The sequence below is a fragment of the Euprymna scolopes genome, chromosome 18 (genome assembly GCF_053919585.1).
Source record: "Euprymna scolopes isolate OS-2025 chromosome 18, ASM5391958v1, whole genome shotgun sequence".
Lineage (NCBI taxonomy): Eukaryota > Metazoa > Mollusca > Cephalopoda > Sepiida > Sepiolidae > Euprymna > Euprymna scolopes.
The window spans coordinates 130,742,524-130,769,481 of NC_136499.1; the positions used below are offsets into that span (position 1 = coordinate 130,742,524).

At 26.2% G+C, this 26,958-nt stretch overlaps 1 protein-coding gene across 4 annotated transcripts in view; it reads right to left on the bottom strand.

Annotated features, from left to right (window-relative positions):
- Window positions 1-1,577: 1,577 nt before the first annotated feature.
- Window positions 1,578-26,958, bottom strand: part of LOC145297830 (uncharacterized) — a 147,278-nt gene continuing 121,897 nt past the window's right edge. For 3 of the 4 annotated variants that reach the window (XM_080144158.1, XM_080144160.1, XM_080144159.1), the window contains 3 exons: window positions 17,528-17,651; window positions 12,500-12,572; window positions 2,323-3,206 (listed from right to left, as the gene is read on the bottom strand). In XM_080144158.1, the coding sequence (XP_080000284.1) occupies window positions 2,548-3,206; window positions 12,500-12,572; window positions 17,528-17,651 (856 nt within the window). In that variant the 3' untranslated portion in view covers window positions 2,323-2,547. Of the gene's footprint in view, window positions 3,207-12,499; window positions 12,573-17,527; window positions 17,652-26,958 lie in introns of all 4 variants that reach the window. The other variant, XM_080144157.1, reaches the window with a different exon arrangement.

Consider the following 26,958-nt stretch of genomic DNA (forward strand, 5'->3'; position numbering starts at 1 on the left):
TTTGCATTACATATTTTTGGTTACCTTTTTGCATTACATATTTTTGTTACTTTTTTGAATTACATATTTCTGTTACGTTTTGGCATTACATATTTTTGTTACTTTTTTGCATTGCATATTTGTGTTACTTTTTTGCATTACATATTTTTGGTTACTTTATTGCATTAAATATTTTTGTTACTTTTTTGGATTACATATTATTTTTACTTTGTTGAATTACATATTTTTTGTTACTTTTTGCATTACTTTTGTTACTTTTTGCATTACATATTTTTGTTACTTTTTTGCATTACATATTTGTGTTACTTTTTGCATTACATATTTTTAAAACTTTTTTGCATTACACATTTTTGTTACTTTTTGCATTTATATTTTTTTAACTTTTTTGTATTACATATTTTTGTTACTTTTTTGCATTACATATTTTTGCTACTTTTTGCATTACATATTTTTTTAAACTTTTTTGCATTACACATTTTTGTTACTTTTTGCATTTATATTTTTTTAACTTTTTTGTATTACATATTTTTGTTACTTTTTTGCATTACATATTTTTGTTACTTTTTTGCATTACATATTCTTGTTACTTCTTTGCATCACATATTTTTGTTACTTTTTGCATTACATATTTTACATGTTACTTTGTTGAATTACATATTTTTGTTACTTTGTTGAATTACATATTTCTGTTACTTTTTGCATTACTTTGGTTACTTTTTTTCATTACATATTTTTGTTACTTTGTTGCATTACATATTTTTGTTACTTTTTGCATTACATATTTTTGTTACTTTTTGCATTTATATTTTTGTTACTTTTTTACGTTGCATATTTTTGTTACTTTTTAGCATTACATATTTTTGTTACTTTTTTGCATTACTTATTTTTGTTACTTTTTTGCATTACATATTTTTGTTACTGTTTTGCATTACATAATTTTGTTACTTTTTGCATTACATATTTTTGTTACATTTTGCATTACATATTTTTGTTACTTTTTTGCATTACATATTTATGTTACTTTTTTAATTACATATTTTTGTTACATTTTTGCATTACATGTTTTGTTACTTTTTTACATGATTTATAATTATGCAAAGGTACTAAACACATTCATTTTAAAACAATCCTAGTATTATATTTTAGTTTGTAAAAAGAAAAAACGAAAATCGTATAAATTTGTGAGATATAAGAAAGAAAAAAAATGAAGAAATTGTCTCATTATGGGAGCAGAGTGAATGATTTATTTCCAAATTCATTTTATACGACGGAGGTTTTTAGACTTGTTATTTGCGTTTTCTGTTCCCTAAATACTTCAAATGGTTTCGTCAGGTATTTTTTCTTACTAGTGTAACGAGACAGATATATTTATTTATATTCAGAAATTATGCACGTTGGCTTTTTTATCATTGATTCAAACATAGGACAGCTCACATAAAAGTAGTTTGAATCTAGTCAATTGTATGAATCTGAATGAAAATTGTGGACGATTATTTGTTTCGATCAGACAAGCAACAGCAACAAAATCTTGGATCAGAAAGCAACGTACTTAGAATATCACACAAAAGTACGAAAAAAATGGCACAATTTTCTGAGTTTATTATAAAAATTACAACGTCTTCAGTCCTTTAACAATCCAAATGGCCAAATTATCCGCTTTATTATAAAACTGAAACATTCTCATGGGTTTATTATAAAAAGCCAGCCTTTAATGTTTATAAAAATAAAATGTCACAGTCTTCAGTGTTTATAAAATAAAATGCTATAGTCTTCTGTTTATAAAAATAAAATGCCACAGTCTTTTGTGTTTATAAAAATAAAATGTCACAGTTTGTAGGTTTCTTATGAAAATGTCACAATGTTCTGGTTAAATATAAAAATGACAGTTTTCTTTTTTGTTATAAAATGACACAATCTTCTGGGTTTATTATAAAGAGGCACAATGTTTCGGGTCATTATAAAAAAAAACAGTTTTCTATTTTTTATTAAATATTTGGGGTGAAAAAGAGTAAAAAGTGAAGAAAAAAGAAAAAAAAACTTAACCAGGTAATTATGAGAGTAACTTATCTTGCCTTTGGTAATAATTATTTGTTATATAGTTGTTTTTTGTTCTGTTGAAGTTGTTAAAGAAACTCCAAATTTTCCAATTTCTGCCCCTTTTTGTACGGGAATTGGAATATAAAAAAATAGGTGAAATTATACAAAATGTTTGGTATTTTTGTTTAATTTTCGATTTTCGGTCTATTATTTTTCATTCTCACTTATTTGAAGAGTAACGTATCTTGCCTTTTGTAGCATTAATTGCTTAATTTTTTAACCCTCTTTTTGTCTTGTTTGATATTGCTAAAGAACAGCAAAATTACCTCAGTCTAAAAGTATTTCCTGTTCACTGACCGCGAACAAAATTGATGAACTGTATCACAAGAACAGAAAACCGGCGAAAGAAAATCTTTTTAGACTGAGACAATTTTTTAAAATTTTTGTTGCAGTTTTTTTTTTTTTGTAAAACAACCTGGTGTCTAACCCTGTCTTTGTACTAAACATGAACTAAACACTGACTGCATTTTGGTCGTGGCTTCGATTCCGATCGGTTAAAAGTCTCTCGTCCTGAATCCCAGCATTAAATGCGGGTACATTCACTAAGCCCCGGGCAGTCATGATATAAGGCCGACCCCCAAGTGTCATAGACGCGGGGTCAAAGGTCACAGGGAGGCCGCCAATGAAAGGTGTCGCGTACGAATGAGAGAAAAATGGGTATGTCTGCGGTACAACGGTAGCGTAACTAGGACCTGAAGTAGTGACTGCGCTATGGTAAGCATTTGTGCAAGGCATGCCGGGTAGCATTATCGGATGATGCGGATGCTGATGAGGAAGAGACGCGAGTGATGGACCACCATTAGCACCAGTTATAATCGAACCATTGACGCCGTTGCTTCCGCTTAGGGCGCCTACACTGTTACTGCTGTTTCCGTTAAGGTGTCCCCTGTTCGATGTGTGGCAGTCTGATCTCGAGTTTATTATATCACCATTACTTCGGTTGATCGCGAACGGAAGTGACGATGTTACTTGTGCGGGATCCGCACCGGCCATGAGGGATCCGTCGCCATAGAAGCTATTTGCCGGCCATCGGTCTAGGGTTGCAACTGATAATGTCGTGCCTCCAGCAACGGGGTGCATACCTGTTGACGAGATGTTCTGGACAGGAACTGGAAGACAAAAAATAGTGACATATTACCAAAATATATTTTTGATTTTGTTGCTGAAATGCAACTCGATACCTCAAAAGGAAGTCTTACATCAACAGATGGTATGTATCCGGAACTTGATCCGACGGCAGCGACCAGAAAAAAAAAAAAACTGATACGAAGGATGAAGTAACCCCCCCCCAAAAAAAAAGACTGTAAAACAAGATAAATTCAAGGAAAAGTTTTTTTTTTCAAACTTTTTTGCTTTCTATTTTTTTCATTTTTTTTTCTAAAAAAGTATTCTATTTAAGTACTTTTTCAAAAGAAATATTTTTTTATCAAAAATTATGTTTTTCAAAAAAGTACTTTTTAAAGGAAAGTATTTATATAAAAAGGATTATTTTCAAGAAAAATATTTTTTTCAAAATGTACTTTTTCAAAAAATACTTTTTTTTTCAAACAATACTTTTTTTTCCAAAATGTATAAAACATTTTTTGATAAATTTTCAAATTTTTATTATTACGACAATAAAACTAGCAAATAGTTATTTTTACGACAAAAGAGTTGGAATGACTGTAAAAATGATATGACACTCAGTTAAACCTTATGATCGAGTGGCCTTTTAACAAGTGGTGACATCTTAGTAAAACAATGTGTTTATTCTCACAGCTGAATAGAACATATTAAGGATGTTAACACAGTATTTGATGTCACCAAAACTGTAAAGAAAAGTCGGCCATTCATGAACATTTACTTAGGTTTGCCAACAACAACAAAAAAAAAAAAAGAAAAAAACGTCTCAAACTAAAAAAAATACCAAAGAAATTAGACACTTCGTATTATTTGGATTCTTTGGACTACTGTTTCCCTCTTGAGTGTCGTTTTCACAACGTTTCCGTCGATGAAACTTCCGACTTTTTTCAGGTGTGTCTTGTCGAACTCAGGAATCTTTTTGTTGAACTCGGAAATCTGCACGGAATTTAAAACGGAACTTTTTATTTAATTCACAGGAATAGCAGACTATCTTTATCAGGTCGAGCTCCTTGCCAGACCAACGTGACTTTCTCTCTTTCTCTACAGATTTCCCTGTATCTCATCAGTTACCTCAGATCTTCAGGATCACAGTTGGCGTTAGGTACGTTCGAGGACGACCTAGATCCACGTACTGTAAGAAATTCTCTTACTCGTTTTTGCCTATGGCAGAATGAAAGAGACTCAGAAAAGCAACAAAGGCTCACCTTAAATCCAAGAATAATTTTATTTACAAAAGGGTAAAAGAGGAGTCCATATTGCAAAAGAGTGCCCTCTTTAGCTTCTGCCAAATGGCGGGTAGTTCTTGCCTAGAAAGGCGAAGGTAGTTGTAGTTCATGCCTTGAAAGGCGAAGGTAGTTTTTTTCTTGTGAAGATGCTGGTAGACTCGGCCGCTCGTAGAATTGGTTAAGGGTTCGCGAAATCCTTCCAGACTGTCGATACGATCAACGCACTTTGCGATCGATGATCATAAAATAATTTGCCCCTTTGCGGGCAAAGATAATGATGTAATTATTCCGTAGAACATTTTGGTCTCTGGCTAGTATCCGCATTTAAATGAGCGGAGAAATAAATGGGGTAGAACCATGCCTTAGTTCATTAGGCCTGGAGCGAGATTTCGCGTGTCGGCTTTGCTCGGCATCATATTGAAATCTGTTTTATGAAACACAAAATTCCCGCCAATTCTGAATCCTCCTTAGCAACTGAACAACGCAATACCATTGGTCGAAATAATCGCGTGATTGTAGATCACGCGGTTACCGCCCTTGCATTATATGACGCCAACTGTGAAATTTGAAAACTGAATTATTGAATTTCAAGTGAAACCAATAGGATCCACTGAATTGTCATGTCACAGTAATAAAAATATCCAAAAATTACAAAAAAAAAAATGATAAGGTAGAAAATTAATTATTATTCATGAAAACAGTTTTCAAAGAGAATTAGTGAATGAGTTGTGTAAAAAAAAAAACAACTTTAAAACAAATAAACCCGTCCTAATCGTAACAAAAGGGAGATAAATATTTTCTAATCGTAACAAAAGGGAGATAAATATTTTCTGAAAACTTAATTTTCACTAATTATTTTCAAAAAACGTTTTCATTAATAATAATAAATTTCATTAATAATTAATTTCTTGCCTTATTGTTTTTCATAATTTTTGGATATGTTCATCATTACTGCAACATGACAATTAAGTAGACACAATTTGGAAATCTGGAGAGAGATAAAGAGAGAAAGAGAGAGAGAGAGAGAGAGAGAGAGAGAGTGGGGAGAGAGAGTTATAGTGGTCCGGGCAAAGAGCTCGACCAGATAGAGATAGCATAATCCCACTTCATCAGTCATGACCGGATGTCCTAAGTAATTCTCCATGGTCGACGGAACGAAAGCATGCCACCTCGTGAATTAAATAAAGAGTTCTGTTCGAAATTCCGTCCAAATTTCCGATCATTGATCTTCGATTATAATATATATCGATATTTAATGGTACTTATATTAATATTTGATTACAAGTATAACTTCATATATTTACTGTATTTTATATATTGATAATTGATTATATATTTATATAAGTAAGTGTAATATATTTTATATTGATTATTGATGATATTTTGATACGAATTTTTGATATTTTTATACGGATATTTGATATTCTCATACTGATATTTTATTATATTTTATATTGATATTTTATTATATTTTTCATGTTGATATTTTATTATATTTTTCATATTGATATTTTATTATATTTTTATATTGATATTTTATTATATTTTTCATATTGATATTTTATTATATTTTTTATATAGATATTTTATTATATTTTTATATTGGTATTTTTTATATTTATATATTGATATTTTATTATATTTTTCATATTGATATTTTATTATATTTTTATTATTGATATTTTATTATATTTATATATTGATATTTTATTATATTTTTCATATTGATATTTTATTATATTTTTATTATTGATATTTTATTATATTTTTCATATTGATATTTTATTATATTTTTATATTGATATTTTATTATATTTTTATTATTGATATTTTATTATATTTTTATATTGATATTTTATTATATTTTTATATTGGTATTTTTTATATTTATATATTGATATTTTATTATATTTTTCATATTGATATTTTATTATATTTTTATTATTGATATTTTATTATATTTTTATTATTGATATTTTATTATATTTTTCATATTGATATTTTATTATATTTTTATATTGATATTTTATTATATTTTTAATATTGATATTTTATTATATTTTTATATTGATATTTTATTATATTTTTATATTGATATTTTATTATATTTTATATTGATATTTTATTATATTTTTATATTGATATTTTATTATATTTTTATATTGATATTTTATTATATTTTATATTGATATTTAATTATATTTTTATATTGATATTTTATTATATTTTTATATTGATATTTTATTATATTTTTATATTGATATTTAATTATATCTTTTATATTGATATTTATTATATTTTTAATATTGATATTTTATCATATTTTTAATATTGATATTGTATTATATTTTATATTTATATTTTATTATATTTTTATATTGATATTTTATTATATTTTTATTATTGATATTTTATTATATTTTTATATTGATATTTTATTATATTTTTATATTGGTATTTTTTATATTTATATATTGATATTTTATTATATTTTTCATATTGATATTTTATTATATTTTTATTATTGATATTTTATTATATTTATATATTGATATTTTATTATATTTTTATTATTGATATTTTATTATATTTTTATATTGATATTTTATTATATTTTTATTATTGATATTTTATTATATTTTATATTGATATTTTATTATATTTTTATATTGATATTTTATTATATTTTTATTATTGATATTTTATTATATTTTTATTATTGATATTTTATTATATTTTTCATATTGATATTTTATTATATTTTTATATTGATATTTTATTATATTTTTAATATTGATATTTTATTATATATTTATATTGATATTTTATTATATTTTTATATTGATATTTTATTATATTTTATATTGATATTTTATTATAATTTTATATTGATATTTTATTATATTTTTATTATTGATATTTTATTATATTTTATATTGATATTTTATTATATTTTTATATTGATATTTTATTATATTTTTATATTGATATTTTATTATATTTTTATATTGATATTTAATTATATCTTTTATATTGATATTTATTATATTTTTAATATTGATATTTTATCATATTTTTAATATTGATATTGTATTATATTTTATATTTATATTTTATTATATTTTTATATTGATATTTTATTATATTTTTATTATTGATATTTTATTATATTTTTATATTGATATTTTATTATATTTTGTTTTATTGATATTTTATTATATTTTTATTATTGATATTTTATTATATTTTTAATATTGATATTCTGTTATATTTTTATATTGATATTTTATTATATTTTTATATTGATATTTTATTATATTTTGTTATATTGATATATTATTATATTTTTATTATTGATATTTTATTATATTTTTAATATTGATATTCTGTTATATTTTTATATTGAGATTTTATTATATTTTTATATTGGTATTTTATTATATTTTCATATTGATATTTTATTATATTTTATATTTATATTTTATTATATTTTCATATTGATATTTTATTATAACTTTCATATTGATATTTTAATATATGTTTCATATTGATATTTTATTCGATTTTTATATTGATATTTTATTATATTTTTAATATTGATATTTTATTATATTTTTATATTGATATTTTATTATATTTTTATTATTGATATTTTATTATATTTTTATATTGATATTTTATTATATTTTTATATTGATATTTTATTATATTTTTATTATTGATATTTTATTATATTTTTATTATTGATATTTTATTATATTTTTCATATTGATATTTTATTATATTTTTATATTAATATTTTATTATATTTTTCATATTGATATGTTATTATATTTTTCATGTTGATATTTTATTATATTTTTATATCGATATGTTATTATTTATATATTGATATTTTATTATATTTTTCATATTGATATTTGATTATATATTTTTATATAGATATTTTATTATATTTTTATATTGATATTTTATTATTTTCTTATATTGGTATTTTTTATATTTATATATTAATATTTTATTATATTTTTCATATTGATATTTTATTATATTTTTATTATTGATATTTTATTATATTTTTATATTGATATTTTATTATATTTTTAATATTGATATTTTATTATATTTTTCATATTGATATTTTATTACATTTTTCATATTGATATTTTATTATATTTTTATTATTGATATTTTATTATATTTTTATATTGATATTTATTACATTTTTCATATTGATATTTTATTATATTTTTATATTGATATTTTATTATATTTTTATATTGATATTTTATTATATTTTTATATTGACATTTTATTATATTTTTAATATTGATATTTTATTATATTTTTATATTGATATTTTATTATATTTTTATATTGATATTTTATTATTTTGTTATATTGATATTTTATTATATTTTTAATATTGATATTTTATTATATTTTTCATATTGATATTTTATTACATTTTTCATATTGATATTTTATTATTTTGTTATATTGATATTTTATTATATTTTTAATATTGATATTTTATTATATTTTTATATTGATATTTTATTATATTTTTCATATTGATATTTTATTATATTTTATATTTATATTTTATTATATTTTCATATTGATATTTTATTATAACTTTCATATTGATATTTTAATATATGTTTCATATTGATATTTTATTCGATTTTTATATTGATATTTTATTATATTTTTCATATTGATATTTTATTATATTTTTATTATTGATATTTTATTATATTTTATATTGATATTTTATTATATTTTTATATTGATATTTTATTATATTTTTATTATTGATATTTTATTATATTTTTATTATTGATATTTTATTATATTTTTCATATTGATATTTTATTATATTTTTATATTGATATTTTATTATATTTTTAATATTGATATCTTATTATATTTTTATATTGATATTTTATTATATTTTTATATCGATATTTTATTATATTTTATATTGATATTTTATTATATTTTTATATTGATATTTTATTATATTTTTATATTGATATTTTATTATATTTTATATTGATATTTTATTATATTTTTATATTGATATTTTATTATATTTTTATATTGATATTTTATTATATTTTTATATTGATATTTAATTATATCTTTTATATTGATATTTATTATATTTTTAATATTGATATTTTATCATATTTTTAATATTGATATTGTATTATATTTTATATTTATATTTTATTATATTTTTATATTGATATTTTATTATATTTTTATTATTGATATTTTATTATATTTTTATATTGATATTTTATTATATTTTGTTATATTGATATTTTATTATATTTTTATTATTGATATTTTATTATATTTTTAATATTGATATTCTGTTATATTTTTATATTGATATTTTATTATATTTTTATATTGATATTTTATTATATTTTTATATTGATATTTTATTATATTTTGTTATATTGATATTTTATTATATTTTTCATATTGATATTTTATTATATTTTATATTTATATTTTATTATATTTTCATATTGATATTTTATTAAAACTTTCATATTGATATTTTAATATATGTTTCATATTGATATTTTATTCGATTTTTATATTGATATATTATTATTTTTCATATTGATATTTTAATATATGTTTCATATTGATATTTTATTATATTTTTATATTGATATTTTATTATATTTTTATATTGATATTTTATTATATTTTTCATATTGATATTTTATTATATTTTTATTATTGATATTTTATTATATTTTTATATTGATATTTTAATTTATTTTTCATATTGATATTTTATTATATTTATATATTAATATTTTATTATATTTTTATATTAATATTTTACTATATTTTTCATATTGATATGTTATTATATTTTTCATGTTGATATTTTATTATATTTTTATATTGATATTTTATTATTTATATATTGATATTTTATTATATTTTTCATATTGATATTTGATTATATATTTTTATATAGATATTTTATTATATTTTTATATTGATATTTTATTATTTTCTTATATTGGTATTTTTTATATTTATATATTGATATTTTATTATATTTTTCATATTGATATTTTATTATATTTTTATATTGATATTTTATTATATTTTTAATATTGATATTTTATTATATTTTTCATATTGATATTTTATTACATTTTTCATATTGATATTTTATTATATTTTTATTATTGATATTTTATTATATTTTTATATTGATATTTATTACATTTTCCATATTGATATTTTATTATATTTTTATATTGATATTTTATTATATTTTTATATTGATATTTTATTATATTTTTATATTGACATTTTATTATATTTTTAATATTGATATTTTATTATATTTTTATATTCATATTTTATTATTTTTATATATTGATATTTTATTATTTTGTTATATTGATATTTTATTATATTTTTAATATTGATATTTTATTATATTTTTCATATTGATATTTTATTACATTTTTCATATTGATATTTTATTATTTTGTTATATTGATATTTTATTATATTTTTTAATATTGATATTTTATTATATTTTTATATTGATATTTTATTACATTTTTCATATTGATATTTTATTATATTTTTATTATTGATATTTTATTATATTTTTAATATTGATATTCTGTTATATTTTTATATTGATATTTTATTATATTTTTATATTGATATTTTATTATATTTTTCATATTGATATTTTATTATATTTTATATTTATATTTTATTATATTTTCATATTGATATTTTATTATATTTTTATATTGATATTTTATTACATTTTTCATATTGATATTTTATTATATTTATATATTGATATTTTATTATATTTTTATATTGATATTTTATTATATTTTCATATTGATATTTTATTATATTTTTATATTGATATTTTATTATATTTTTCATATTGATATTTTATTATATTTTTATATTTATATTTCATTATATATTTCATATTGATATTTATTATATTTTTATATTGACCTTGTATTATATTTAATATAATAAAAAGAAAATCATGAGTTTGTTACAAATCTTATCATTGTTTTCCAAAAATCATATGAAAATAATTGCGAAATGCTCTTTTAATTTTTTCTCACATAGTAATGAACAACCACTTATAAAGGACAAAGGCCACTCGATAATAATTTTTAACGACATTCTCAGTTTAATGAGAAATAATAATGAGAGAGGATTATAAATTATGTTTTAAATGGGAAGAAACCGTTTATTTAAAACAGGCATTAACATTGGAAATTACCAAGTTGTAGTCAGTTGGTAAGCATTTTCACGATAATGTGTTCCGCATATGGTAAGTACTTTTGAAAGAAAAATTGGTCACGGTAGTTCAATTTGGTTTCAGAGACACAAATGAAGATATACGTTGATATACTGGTTCTTGTTAGATCGCCGAAGTCAAGCAACGTAGAGCTTAGTACCATATAGGTGATCCTTTGGGAAATACCAAGTATTGCATACAGGAGGACGTCAACACATCCCTGCAACTACTGCCAAATCCAAACGTCGTCATATCTCCTGACTTGTGGACCGCTTGTGAATTTCAGATTCTCATTAACACTGAAAATGACCAAGTTGAATCATTACCACGGCAATGTCTTTTGAAAAAAAAATGTCTTTTGAAAAAAATTGCAAAATCCTAACATCATCATCTCCCTCGACATGGGAACCGTTTGTGAATTTCAGGTTCTCATTAACACAGAAAATGACGAAGTTTTAATCAGTTGGTAAGCATTCCCGTGGTAATGTGCTCCGTAAAAAGTTGAAAGAACAGCAAAATTCAAACGTCGTCATCTCCCCTGACCTGTTGACCGCTTGTGGATTTCATATTCTCATAAACATAAAAAATGACGAAGTTGTAGTCAGTTGGTAAGCATTCCCATTGTGCCCTAGTCAATCACATCATCATGAAAACAACTATAGAGCAGAGAAAGACTAGTGTCGTCAGTTAAAAAAGAGAAAGTATAGGAGCATGAATTTACCTGTGGGATAAATAACTGTTTTTCTTGGCGTCTCTCTCTTCCGCCACTTGGCACGTCGGTTTTGGAACCACACCTAAAAAAAAAAGTTTATTTATATAAGCAGATGTCATGGCCTTCCGAAATTATTCGTACTTCTATTAAAGCGGATCAAGAGAAGAACACGCAATTCAATAATGAGGAAAGAGGGAATCGATTCAATGATATATGACGTCATAGATGATACATGCAAGTTTCCTTCAATCAGTTTCCATAGTTTTTGCACCAACATTTAAAATTGTCATAGACTCTTGAAATTTTACTATGTTATTGCTAGACAGCTTATGATGACTGATTGATCTTCATGATTTCAGATTCAAATTAACAGCTACAGTAGGAATTGGAATACATCTTGCTAAAGCCTGATTGTCACAGCTGGTGAATTTCAAAAATGCAATCTGGACGTAAGGACAGTTTAGGAGAAGGATATGCAATAAAATTCTGTTTTAAACTTAGTAAAATGCCACCGAAACGTATGGAATGCTTTAGACTGCTTTTGGACCATCTTGTATGAAATAAACATCAGTTCTTGAGTGGCATAAGAGATTCGAGGAAGGCAAAAAGTCTGTGAAGAATGATGAGGGGTGTGTGAGGAGTAAGAAAGTCAGAACGCCAGAGTTGATTGGCCAAATAAAGAATTTCATGGATAAATACTGTCGAGTATATATAGAGATAATAAGTGCACATTTTGATGTCAGTGTGGGAACTGTACACACAATTATTACTCGAGGAACTGAAGATGTAGAAGATTTTTTTTTTCAATTTTTACCCCAAACAAGGCACAGTACCAATTTGATGAAGAAGGCTACTATCGGGGACATAAATTGCAGGGATACTATGTAGGGAGATGAGCAACAAGATGTTTGCTTACATTACATTTGAACTTCTGCATGTCAGTACAATTGTGAAAGCAGAATCCCGGAAGAGAGTTCCAAAGTCTAGCAGTTCTGGAGAAGAAATTATTAGAGCAGAAGTCTTTCTTACATCTAGGGATCTCTATTGTGAAGGGGTGGGATTTTGCTGCTTGTCTGGTTTGACGTGGTATTTATGTCGAGGAGGTACAAGTGCTTGTAGTTCGTCATAGCATCCACCATTAAAATACTTATAGAACAGGCAGAGGGATGCAGCATTTCATCGATGGGACAGAGGTTGAAGCTTAGATGTAAGTTCAGGACCTATCAGGTTGGCGACTCTCTTTTGAACCCTGTCCAGGAGTGAGAGACTAGTAGCAGATGCATCAGCCCAAATATGACAACAATACTCCATACATGAACGAATGGTGACCTTATAGAGGTACAGGATACTTTCAGGCGAAATTAACTTTCTAGCACGGTAGAGAGAGTTCACCTTCCTCACAGCGGCCCTGGCAATGTCCTTAATGTATCTGTTCCGACTTATGTTCCCTGTGTCAAGTCATTTAATATTTTTTATAAAGAATTTTACTAATAATTCTTCATAATTTTTATTCCAGTTTCGATTATACCTAGCGGCACTCCAATAATCTATTTTTGTTAAAAGAATTTTATCAGGAATTATTCATAATAGTTTCGGTTTCGATTATAGTTGATGGCACCTTAATAATCTATATATATATATATATATATATATATATATATATATATATATGTATATATATATATATATATGTTTCGATTCAAGCTGATACACTCAAATCATACAGATATGTTTTTTTATTTTTGAAATCGCAACTTTATAATTTATAAAAATCGATAGAACATTAACTCTATAATAATATATATAACTTTATAATTTATAAAAATCGATAGAACATTAACTCTATAATAATATATATAACTTTATAATTTATAAAAATCGATAGAACATTAACTCTATAATAATATATATAACTTTATAATTTATAAAAATCGATAGAACATTAACTCTATAATAATATATACGAAATCTGCAAGAATTTAAATATTATATTTAAGCGTACTTTACGACCGGGATACGTCGGGTGTTCCTGCTAACTTAGATAAATACTTTTGCAATTTTAACAAAAGAGCTACAATAATATCAGAGCATCTCCATTTACGTTGAATATCTACAGAATGGCAACATCAATATATTACATATGAATTAGTCCCCTGTGGAAATTGCACATGTATTTGTAAGTTGTATTAATAAAACTTCAGTTTGTGTCTTTCCGTTACCTCTGCATTGTACTGCCTTCTACGATTCTATATTATATATATATATATATATATATATATATATATATATATATATATATATATATATATATATATATATATATATATATTTAATAAAAACAAAGGGATGTAGTGTTTACCTGATATATGCAATGCTAAACTTCAAACTAATAAACAAAACATTTGCTGATTTCTTTATGTCCTCTGATGAGAAGAATAATAAGAATAGAATTCTTTGAAACTCTACGGAATAAGGACTTCGTAAAATGTCTTTTGGAGTATTCAGTCGAACAATAAATTTTGATTGTAAAGTTCAACTTACAGTTTTAATTTTCTTTCTTTCTCTCTCTCTCTTATATATATATATATATATATATATATATATATATATATATATATATATATATTCGCCAATAATTGTTGATGGAAAGACTATTAAGGAAGTTGAAAGCTACATCTACTTTGGAAAAAAAATTAAGATAAAGAGAAGAATAAAGTGGAGACTATCATGGAAAGCCGAAACGCAAATATGTCAATCAAAGGGAAAATCTTCAATGAATATATACTGCCTGTGATGATCTACGGTAGTGAAACACGAACCCTGACAACTCGCCAAAGTGAAATCTTGGCAGTGGCACAAAGGAAGATGTAGAGGATAATATTAGGTATTACTCTACAAGACAGAAAGATAAACATCTGGATTCGCCAACAAACAAGAGTTATTGACATCAATACTGCCATCAAAATATCCAAACACAGATGGGTAGGGCACATAGCCAGAAAACATGACAACAACTGGTCCATCAGGACAACGGAATGGACACTTCGTGAACATTAGAGGCCAAAGGGAAGATCAGAGACGAGATGGGGGGGACGACCTGATACAACACATGGATTCCACATGGTAACGGATTGCTCGGGCCAGATATAGATGCCTAAAGTTCAGGGAGGAGTTCCTAATTGAGTGATAAAACCCTTATATATATATATATATATATATATATATATATATATATATATATATATATATATATATATATATATATATATAACTACTTCATTTATTCGCATAAATTTAATATATGAAAGTATAGATTTATGCGTAAACTTTAAGTATTTACTTCAAAAGTGCTCAATACGTAGGTAGAGCTAGTTAGTAATTTATAAAATATATATGGCGATTAAGCTACACTGACGAATCCTATAGTTGGATGAAACGCAGAATATTCAGTGTAGCTTAATCGCCATATATATTTTATAAATTACTATATATATATATATATACATATATATATATATGTATATATGTGTGTGTGTGTGTTTGTGTGTGTGTGTGTGTTTGTGTGTGTGTGTGTGTGTTTGTGATTCCTGAAATGTGCTGAAGCAGTTTACGATATAAAAATCAATTTATTTTTTAAAATATGTTTTTGGGTGAGGGATATTTACGATATTTAAAATTACTTATAAAAATGAATTGATATACTTTTAAACAGACAGAAGAAACTAATTTATTTCAATGTGATTTTCAGGAAATTATTATAAAAGGATTGATATGTCATAAATAGACAAATAGACAGTTGACGGTGGCTAAGTAATTAACGACGCGGACTGGCAACGTCTTCTGTGGAACGAACTTATGTAGAGATGTTGACGACCTTCACATGGTCTCTTCTTAATAGAAAGATATCGGGGACACGTATGCCACTAATGAACATTCTTGTAAATAAGAAAAACATTAGATAAGTAAAAATGAGATTAGGATAGACTGAGATTCGAACCTTGTAAGCAAGATTCAGAAATAGAATTTCGCATTGTTCAGTTTCACATAAAATAGTTTTGATATGTTGTTGCAAAAGGAATTTTAATTGGTCAATTCTTTTTATGAAAACTGAATTAAAATAAGGTCAGAAAAAATAAAGAACAATGCAATTTAAATGTTGAAAAATTTGTTTAGGTCGAAAAATAGATTAGTGAGAATTCTTTGTCTGCAGACATGGTTTGGGATCATGTGCGAACCACGTATGTTTAGGCCACGTGAGTTTCCACGTGAGTGGGTCACGTTGAGAGCCATATATGACGTCATAGCAGAAAAGCAGATTCTCAATATAGGTTGCCTGTTTTAGTGAGATGGGGAGACAGAGAGAGAGACGGAGTCCAGAAGAGTCGAGTCCGGATCGAATCAGAGGAGGGCCATCCTTTAGAAGCGAAGGGGAAAACTTTAAACATGTAGAAACAACTTTGAATTCCTGGATGTGATCATCATTTCGACCGGTCAAATGGAATAAAAGAACATCTCATATTTTGGTAACTGCCGTCTTCGTGTCGCCTTTCTACCAAAATGAAGGTAATGTGAAATCATTTATATGAACATTGTTCCCACTCATCTTTATAATGAACTTTGTGTATAACTCCTCTAAGTAATGTGTCCTACTCTTCATCTAAGAAATGTGTCTCCCTTTCCATCTAAATAATGACTGTCCCCTCCGGTGTTTAAGAACTGATCAATCTCTCTCCACTCTAATATATGTTAAAAGAAGGAACATCCACAGAACTGTAAAAGGTATAAATGTCTTCTCCCTTCTCTCCCCCTCTGTAATATCTGTATAAATGTATCTTCCCCACTATGAATATGTATGTCACCATCCGTCTCTCTCTCTAATATGGTCTCCGATGCAACACATCTGACTCATACGAAATTAATGAATTATGCTTAGCAACAAGAACAAAAATAAATGAACATTTCAATTTAAAAGAAAAATCACGATTATTGTAATTTAAAGCAACAACAAAAAATATGCAAATCTGTCACGTGACTTACCTGGACACGTGATTCGCTTAAACCAATGCGAATGGCAAGTTCTTCCCGCGCAAAAACATCGGGATACGGCGCTCTTTGAAAAGCCTTTTCCATCTCATCCAATTGAAACGGCGTAAATGTTGTCCTGTGGATCGAAAACAAACAAGAGAAGAATAAGAGTATCTAAAATTTTGACACAAGGTCAGTTCATAATGGGCGATACTAAAAACCGTAGTTCATTAGTATATTCTTAAGCCTTCACCCACTCGCCTATCATAGCAATTCTAAAAATGTCTAAACTCATCAATGCGAACGGCAGACGATGTACCTACGTCAGCGAACTATGTGTAAGTACTTAAACATGGGAGCATGACATTTTTTATTAATAATCCGTTACCAGTATTGACGCACTAGTTCTCGCCAGATCACCGCAGTTTAGCAACATTGAGCAGTAAAGCATTGCCTAGTATGTAATTAAATGTAATTTGTAGAAGGCAGTACAATGCAGAGGTAACGGAAAGACACAAAATAAATCAGATGAAGAATAGTTTTATAAATACAAATACATGTGTATATATTTATATATTTCATATACACATTTTATTTATATTTGCATTGTGATTACTTGCGTCAAATGGTCTGATGGAATATCCGTATTGTATATTTCGAGAAAGAACTCTTCGTCAAACATTGATTCAAACGCGCCTATGTAAACTAACTGAAGTGTATTATTTAAATGTTTTATCTTATTCTATTTTTATTTGTTTATTTGAGTATTCATTATTATTGATATGCATTTCTAGGGTTATAATCTCTCGACAACATCACGTTTCTGCCCTCTTCTTTTCCAATCGACCACACCTGGCCTCTCGCCACCAATGTCACACCGCACAATCCGAACGTCAGCAATACGAAATTCTTTTCAATAGAAGATGTTCACGACTCTTTTCTCTCTGCTGCCCCAGGGAATTTTTCCCTGCTTTTATATCCTCCTATCTAGAAAAAAAAGGAAGAGACAGGGGAAAAAATAGCTTCTCCCATCATGCTCTGCCTTTCGAAGATGCCCTTCGCGTATAAAAATGCGCTGGCCATCCTTTCCTTCTTCTTTCCCAAAGAGCGATGCAGATACGCCCGGTACGGTTTTTTTTCTTCTTCTTTTTTAACCATAAAATTATTTTTGAAACTGTTACTGTTAACATAGGTGCGTTTAGATCAAAGTCGAACGCATATCTGACGAAAAGATCTTTCTCAAAATATTATAGAATACGGATATTGAATCAGACCATCTGATACAGGTAATCACGTTACAAATATAAATAAGAATGGTCTAAAACTTAAAAAGATAAAAAAAGAAGAAAAAAAGGAATAATTAACCTTTTATCTGATTGGTCTAAAACTTAAAAAAAGAAAAAAAGAATAATTAACCTTTTTTCTGATTGGTCTAAAACTTAAAAAAAAGAAAAAAAGAATAATTAACCTTTTTTCTGATTGGTCTAAAACTTAAAAAAAGAAAAAAAGAATAATTAACCTTTTTTCTGATTGGTCTAAAACTTAAAAAAGAAAAAAAAAGCAATAATTAACGAGGGAGATAAGGGTATTAAGTTTTGCAGGCATAGCTAAGCTCTTGAAAACCTTCACTAAACCTACATATTGGTGCCCCGGGCGAGGAGCACAGTTCGAAAGTGAACATTTTAGTCAACTATCTAAACTTTTAGGATTTCATCATTTGCGTACGACGAGTTACCACCCTCAATCAAACGGTATAATCGAGCGTGTACACCGTACATTAAAGTCGGCTATTGTTGCTCGAAAACAAAACTGGATTAATGCATTGCCTATTATTCTGCTAAGTATGAGAAATATGCAAAATGAGGATAATTATTCACCATCTGTAGCAGAAACTGGAAAATCCCTACTTGCACGAAGACCAATGAATGATAATGGATCTTGAGAAGTTTCTTATTAAAAAATTAAGATTTTAGCAGAAGAAATGCAGAAGTTAGACCTCAAACTACTATCTGAAGGCCGAATTCACTCTTCCCCTAAGTCATATATCCCAGCTGATTGAAGAACCTGTACTCGTGTGTGGATACGAGTCGACCGAGTTCGTCGTCCACTCGAAGCTTCTTACACCGGTCCTTATAAAGTTCTCCAAAATACTTTACTATAAAATTAAATTCTGATAAGAGTGATACAGTTTCAGTGAATCTTTTGGATCCAGTATATATTAAGTCTTTTGAATCAAAGAAATCTGCGAAAGTTCCTGATGGATCAAATGTCACTGAACAGGAAATTTCATCTACTGAGAATTCTAGAGAAGAATCAATTGAAAATGATTCCAACGATTTATCTAGTACGCCTACAGAAGAAGCTGACCGACAAGAATCAATAGATCTTCCCAAAGATTCAAAAACTATAACGACAAAATCAGGCAGAAGAGTAGTTTTCTACAGAAACGACGACTACCATTGCTTCGAACAATATCATATCTCCGATACTGAGATGGGGAGCATTGTGGTGTCGTATTTCTGATGTTAGAAAAAAAAATAATTAACTTTTTTCTGATTGGTCTAAAAACATTTGGTTATTTTGAAGCCGCCATAAAAAATAAATAAAAGAACTGCCATGTGTTAGCATACAGAGAAAGAAAGCAATTATTAACGAGGAAGATAAATGTATTAACCTTCACAAAACCTACAAGGTAACCGAGGTCAAGCAACATTGGACCTAGCCAGTGCCAGACGGGTGACAATTTTGAAGAATACTAAGCGCTGTGTGTATCCAGTTAAGCGGGTATGTTTCATACCTTAAGCAGATGAACATCCCTGCCTTGCACGATTCCAGGTCACCCTTGAGCAAGGTGTAGCACCTGTTAGCCTCCTTTTGATATTCGGGAGGGTTATCATACAAAAGATTGCTTCTCAGATATGGTGAATGCATTGTTTTTAGTTTGTATTTCTTTTTTTTTGTGTATAAAACTTGTAATTATCAAAAGGTTAAGTGATGGCGCCAAGTGGTTAATGAGACAGACTGACAACTTGGGTGTTTCAAGTTTGGATTCAGTTCGTTCCTCAAAAAATCGCTTTCACTCGGGGACATTGGCAAACTTCACGTAGTTTCTCGTGTAAGTACCCGATGTCTTTCTAGGAAGAATTCTGATTAGAAAAGTATCGGGGAAACCAATGCCAATAATAAAATCTTCGAATTCATATGATGTGATTATTATGTTATTATCAGAAATATGGTTTTGATGCTTTTAAATATTATCTATTAAAATTATTGTCTCTGCTTCTGACGCCGTCCAAGACAGGTTTTGCTTTCTTAGAGTCTTACACCGTAAATATCTGTAACAGATAAAAATTAAAAAGCTACATAGATGAGAGTGATATAATTAAAACGAGTAACCTTTTAGTCCTCAAAATTTATTTTTCTACATAGTCACCATCATTCTCAATGCACGTTTGCCAGCCTCTTTTGATGTCTTTGTCGTAAAAGCAAAGAGTGCGCTTTGTCATTCACATCTCTGTCGTCACTTTGATATCGATGAATCCATCTCCTAACTGCATCAGCTTCGTAAACGTCCAACAAGCACCGATGGTGAATGTTGATCGGTTCAATTTTTCTGCATGACGCATCCCTGCTTTGACAGCGGTTGATTTCTTAGGGTCTCACACCGTCAATATCTGCAACAAAGAAATGAAACTTTCAAGTCATGAATGCATAAGTTCAGTCATCATAACAATGTAATTTGCAATCCATTCTGATTCATTCGGATGGAATAAAAAATAGGAGGCAATACTTTAGGAACGTCCGTTGTATATTAATTTGGGATTGTCTCTATTTTTTTTTTTATTATTATTTATCAAGTTTGCAAATTAATTTTTTCTGATTAAAACAATTAAACAAGCATTCGTGGCGTTTTTTGTTAGGAATAAAGTGTAGTAGCAGTTCTGTTGTAGAAAAAATAATCAATTCTGTCATCGGTCAGTGAAAGAGATCCTTTTAGATTGATGCATATTTTTGTTCAAATTTTTTTGGAGAGTCAGATTAAAAATCGACGTTGTTTCTAACTCTGTCCCCATCTATAATTTTTAGTATATACAATTTGTATATAGACTTTTTGTATATACAATTTTTAATAGATATTTTGTATATACAATTTTTAATAGATAGACTTTTGTATATACTGTTTTGAGAATATAGACTTTTTGTATATACTATTTTTAGTATATACAATTTTTAATATATAGACTTTTTGTATATACTATTTTTAGTATATACAATTTTTAGTAAATAGACTTTTTGTCTATAATATTTTTAGGATATACAATTTTTAGTAAATAGACTTTTTGTCTGTAATATTTTTAGTATATACAATTTTTAGTAAATAGACTTTTTGTCTATGATATTTTTAGCATATACAATTTTTGGATATACAATTTTTAGTAAATAGATTTTTGTATATACAATTTTTAGTATATAGACTTTTGGATAAAAAATTTTTAGTATATAATGTTTTTGTATATACAATTTTTAGTATATAGACTTTTGTATATACTATTTTTAGAATAGAGACTTTTTGTATATACTACTTTTAGTATATACAATTTTTAATATATAGACTTTGTGCATATACTATTTTTAGTATATACAATTTTAGTAAATAGACTTTTTGTCTATAATATTTGTAGTATATACAATTTTTGGATATACAATTTTTAGTAAATAGATTTTTGTATATACAATTTTAAGTATAAACAATTTTTAGTATATAGACTTTTGGATATAAAATTTTTAGTATATAATGTTTTTGTATATACAATTTTTAGTATATAGACTTTTTGTCTATAATATGTTTAGTATATATAATTTTTGTATATACAATTTTTAGTATATAATCTTTTGTATATACAATTTTTAGTGTATAGACTTTTTGTATATACAATTTTTAGTATATATAATTTTTGAATATACAATTTTTAGTATATAATCTTTTGTATATACAATTTTTAGTGTATAGACTTTTTGTATATACAATTTTTAGTATATAATTTTTTTTATATACAATTTTTAGTATATAGACTTTTTGGATATAAAGTTTTTAGCATATAATCTTTTTAGTATATACACTTGTTCGTATATAGACAGTTTAGTATATACAATTTTTAGTATATACACTTTTCCTATATACTATTTTAAGTATATACAATTTTCCGTATATAGACTCTTTGAATATTAATTTTTTAGTATATAACATTCTTAGTATATAAACCTTTTGTATATACAATTTTTAGTATATACAGCTTTTAGTATATATTCTTTTGTATATAAAATTTTAAGTATATACATGTTTTAGTATATATAATTTTTGTATATACAATTTTTAGTATATATTCTCTTTGTATATACAATTTTTAGTATATCCATTTTTTAGTATGTAGACTTTTTGTATATAACATTTTTAGTATATACAAGTTTTTATATGTATTCTTTTTATATATAAGATTTTTAGTATATACATTTTTAGTATATACATTTTTAGTATGTAGACTTTTTTATATACAATTTTTATTATATCCATTTTTTAGAGTATATACTTTTTGCATATACAATTTTTAGTATATAAATTTTTTAGTAAATATACTTTTTGTATATACAACTTTTAGTATATACAAGTTTTTGTATGTATTCTTTTTGTATAAAACATTTTTAGTATATACATTTTTAGTATGCAGACTTTTTGTATATACAATTTTTAATATATATACTTTTTGTATATAACATTTTTAGTATATACATTTTTTAGTATATAGATTTTTGTATATACAATTTTTAGTATATATGCAATTTTTAGTATATATTCTTTTTGTATATAACATTTTTAGTATATACATTTTTTAGTATATAGACTTTTTAGTATATATAAGTTTTAGTATATAGTCTTTTTGTATATACAATTTTTAGTATATACACGTTTTAGTATATAGACTTTTGTATATACAATTTTTAGTACATAGAATGTTTTATATACAATTTTTAGGATATACAAGTTTTAGTGTGTACAATTTTTAGTATATAGACTTTTTGTATGTACAAATTTTAGTATATACAAGTTTTAGTATATAGACCTTTTGTATATACAATTTTCAGTATATACAAGTTTTAGTATATAGACTTTTAGTATATACAATTCTAAGGATATACAAGTTTTAGTGTAGTGACTTTTTGTATATACAATATTTAGTGTATACAATTGTTAGTATATAGACATTTTGTATATACAACTTTTTGTATATATAATTTTACCATATACAATCTTTAGTATATAATATTTTTGTATATAAAATTTTTAGTATATAGATTTTTGTATATACACTTTTTAGTATAAACAATTTTTAGTATATAGACTTTTTGGATATACAATTTTTAGTACATAATCTTTTTGTATATACAATTTTAGTATATAGTCTTTAATTAAATTTTTAGCACATACAGTTTTAATATATAGAATTTTGTATATAAATTCTTAGTATATAATCTTTTTGTATATACACCTTTTTGTATATAGACTTTTTGTATATAAAATTTTTAGTATATAAAATATTTAGTATATAGACAGTTTGTATAGACAATTTTAGTTTATACAATGTTTAGTATACAGACTTTTTGTGTACAGAATTTTTAGTATATACAAGATTTAGTATATAGGCCTTTTGTATATACTATTTTTTTAGTATATACATGTTTTAGTATAAAGACTTTTATGCATACAATTTTTAGTTTATAAAAGTTTTAGTATATAGACTTTTCGTATATACAATTTTTAGTATATAAAATTCTTAGTATATAGACCTTGTGTATATTCAATTTTTAGTATATACAATTTTTAGTATATAGACATTTTGTATATAAATTTCTTAGTATATACACTTTTTAGTATATAGATTTTTGTCTATACAATTATTTGTATATACAAGTTTTTATATATGGCCTTTTTGTATATACAATTTTTAGTGTATACAATTTTTAGCACATACAATTTTTAGTATATACAATTTTTAGTATATACATTTTTAGTATATAGATTTTTAGTATACACAATTTTTAGTATATACAATGTGTTGTATATACAAGTTTTATTATATACAATTTTAGTTTATACACTTTTTAGTATATACACTTTTTAGTATATACAATTTTTAGTATATACAATTTTTGTATATCCAATTTTTGTATATCCTATTTTTGTATATCCAATTTTTGTGTATACAATTTTTGTATATCCAATTTTTGTATATCCAATTTTGTACAAATATTTTATATAAACATCAAGTACTAAAGCATTTTATTGTCAGATTTTGTTTAGTCCTCATTGCAAGAAGACAATAACAACGGCATTTGGGAAACATTTTTTTTTTGTAAAAAAATTGTGTTTTTCGACGAGCCCCCCACACGTTACCCCCCTTCCAATCCAAAAATCCCATGACAAAAAGAACGAGCAAGAATTTCTCATTGCGATTCAAAATATTAATTGGTGATCATCACGAAGTTTTTAAGGTCGTCGTTCAAGTTTTTTTAGTTTTATTTTTTTGGGGTTCCAGGGTGCAGTGAGTGCGCGTTTTTTAATCATGGGAAGAGAGGGAGAGACAGAGAAAGAAAAAAAAAGATACAGAGAGAAGAAGAAGGGAGAGAGAGAGAGAAAGAGAGAGAGAGAGGAGGAGGAGGAGGAATAGAGAAATAAGAAGACAGAAAGATGAAGAGACGAAGAAGGATAGGAAGAGAGAGAGAGAGAGATTAAGAGAGAAAAGAGAGAGAAAGGAAGAGAGAAGGAGAAAGAGAAAGAAGAGACAGAAGAGAGAGGAAGAGAGAGACAAGGAGGAAGAGAGAGATGAAAAGAGAGAAAGGGAGAGGAAGACAGAGGGAGAAAGAAAAATAGAAAGAGAAGTAGAGAAAAAAGGTCGTGAAAGGGAAACAGATGAGAAAGAGATAAAGATGAGAGAGAAACAGATGACGAGAGTGAGAGAGATAGGGAAAGAGATAAGAAAAGGAGAGAGGGAACGGGGAGAGAGCGACGAAGAGAGAGAGAAAGAGAAAGAAAAAGCGGAGAAAGATGGAATAGAAAGGGAGAGAGAGAGTGTGTGAATATGCGCGTGAGAGAGAGGGGAGAGGTAGAAGAAAAAGAGAAAGACATAGAATGTGAGAGATAGAAGAGAGGGGGAAAGGAAAGAGGGATGAGAATCTCTCTCTCTCTCTCTCTATATATATATATATATATATATGTGAACAGTGTGTATGTGTGTGTGTGTGTGTGTGAGAGAGAGAGAGAGAGAGAGGGAGAGAGAGAGAGAGAGAGAGAGATAGAGAGGTAGTGAAAGGGTAAGGGGCGGCCACTCCCACAGGACAATTGCGACAGACCCCTTCACCAAAATGCCGGGCCGCCATTAACAAGTTCTTTCAAGCTATAAATTTGTCCGACTTCATGAAGGACTCGAGTGCAATTGCGCACTGATGTTTTCCGTTGTTCTGATTAATCGAAATGGACGAAAAGAACCGAAAACCCTCCATCCCCGTTCATCCTCTAATCCGCTCCACCCAGAAAGTCAGACGATGCTCATCAAGCACATCCTTATCTCGACGGACAAGTCATTCGACGCAATTTCTTTTTTCTTTTTTAATACGCCTTTTCACCCGAAACAAGACTTATTGCGACTCGGACGAAAGGGGCTACAATTTGGGAGCAGTAGGATTCTTGGGTGTTGAGCAGCGATATATCTGTTCGCATTCCATTTATATTTCTGAGAGTAAGTACAAAGACGCAGGAAACAGGGAGGGAATTCCAAAGTCAATCAGTGCGAGGGAAGAAACTAGTAAAGGAGAAAGCTTTTCGACATCTACGAGTAGAGACCTCGACAGTGAAGTGGTGGGATTTTGCCGCTTTTCGGATAAATACAGAGTATGTACGTCGAAGGAGCACAAGTGAGATGAGTTCACCAGAGCACATTTCTCCTTCTGCTTTATCGTTATTTTCATGGCAAGTGCTCGACTGAGCCTCAATCTATGTCCCCTCCGGCCTGACATTCACGAAAAACACTCGTCTAGCTGAAACCACTATCAATAGTTTCCCCAATTCTTTTATCTGTGTCTAAACCTAAACATACATTCCATGAACAAAGCTTCTTTCTTAGAATGCATGCTTGTGGAACTCTGTTCCGCTGGTCTGCTTTCAAACTGACTACAAGTCCAACGTAAACAAGTTCTTGATGAGCCGTTTCTCTTAAGTAATCCAATTGAGCAAATTTCCACTAGTAGCAATTACTACGATATTGTCCCATTGACTACTGTACACTCATTAACGATGGGATAGAGTTTAGATTTAAGACTTTTTAGGTCTAATCACGTAGACACACCGCCGGATGCCAAGTGAACTGATAATATTGTGGGGTCTGCGTTCG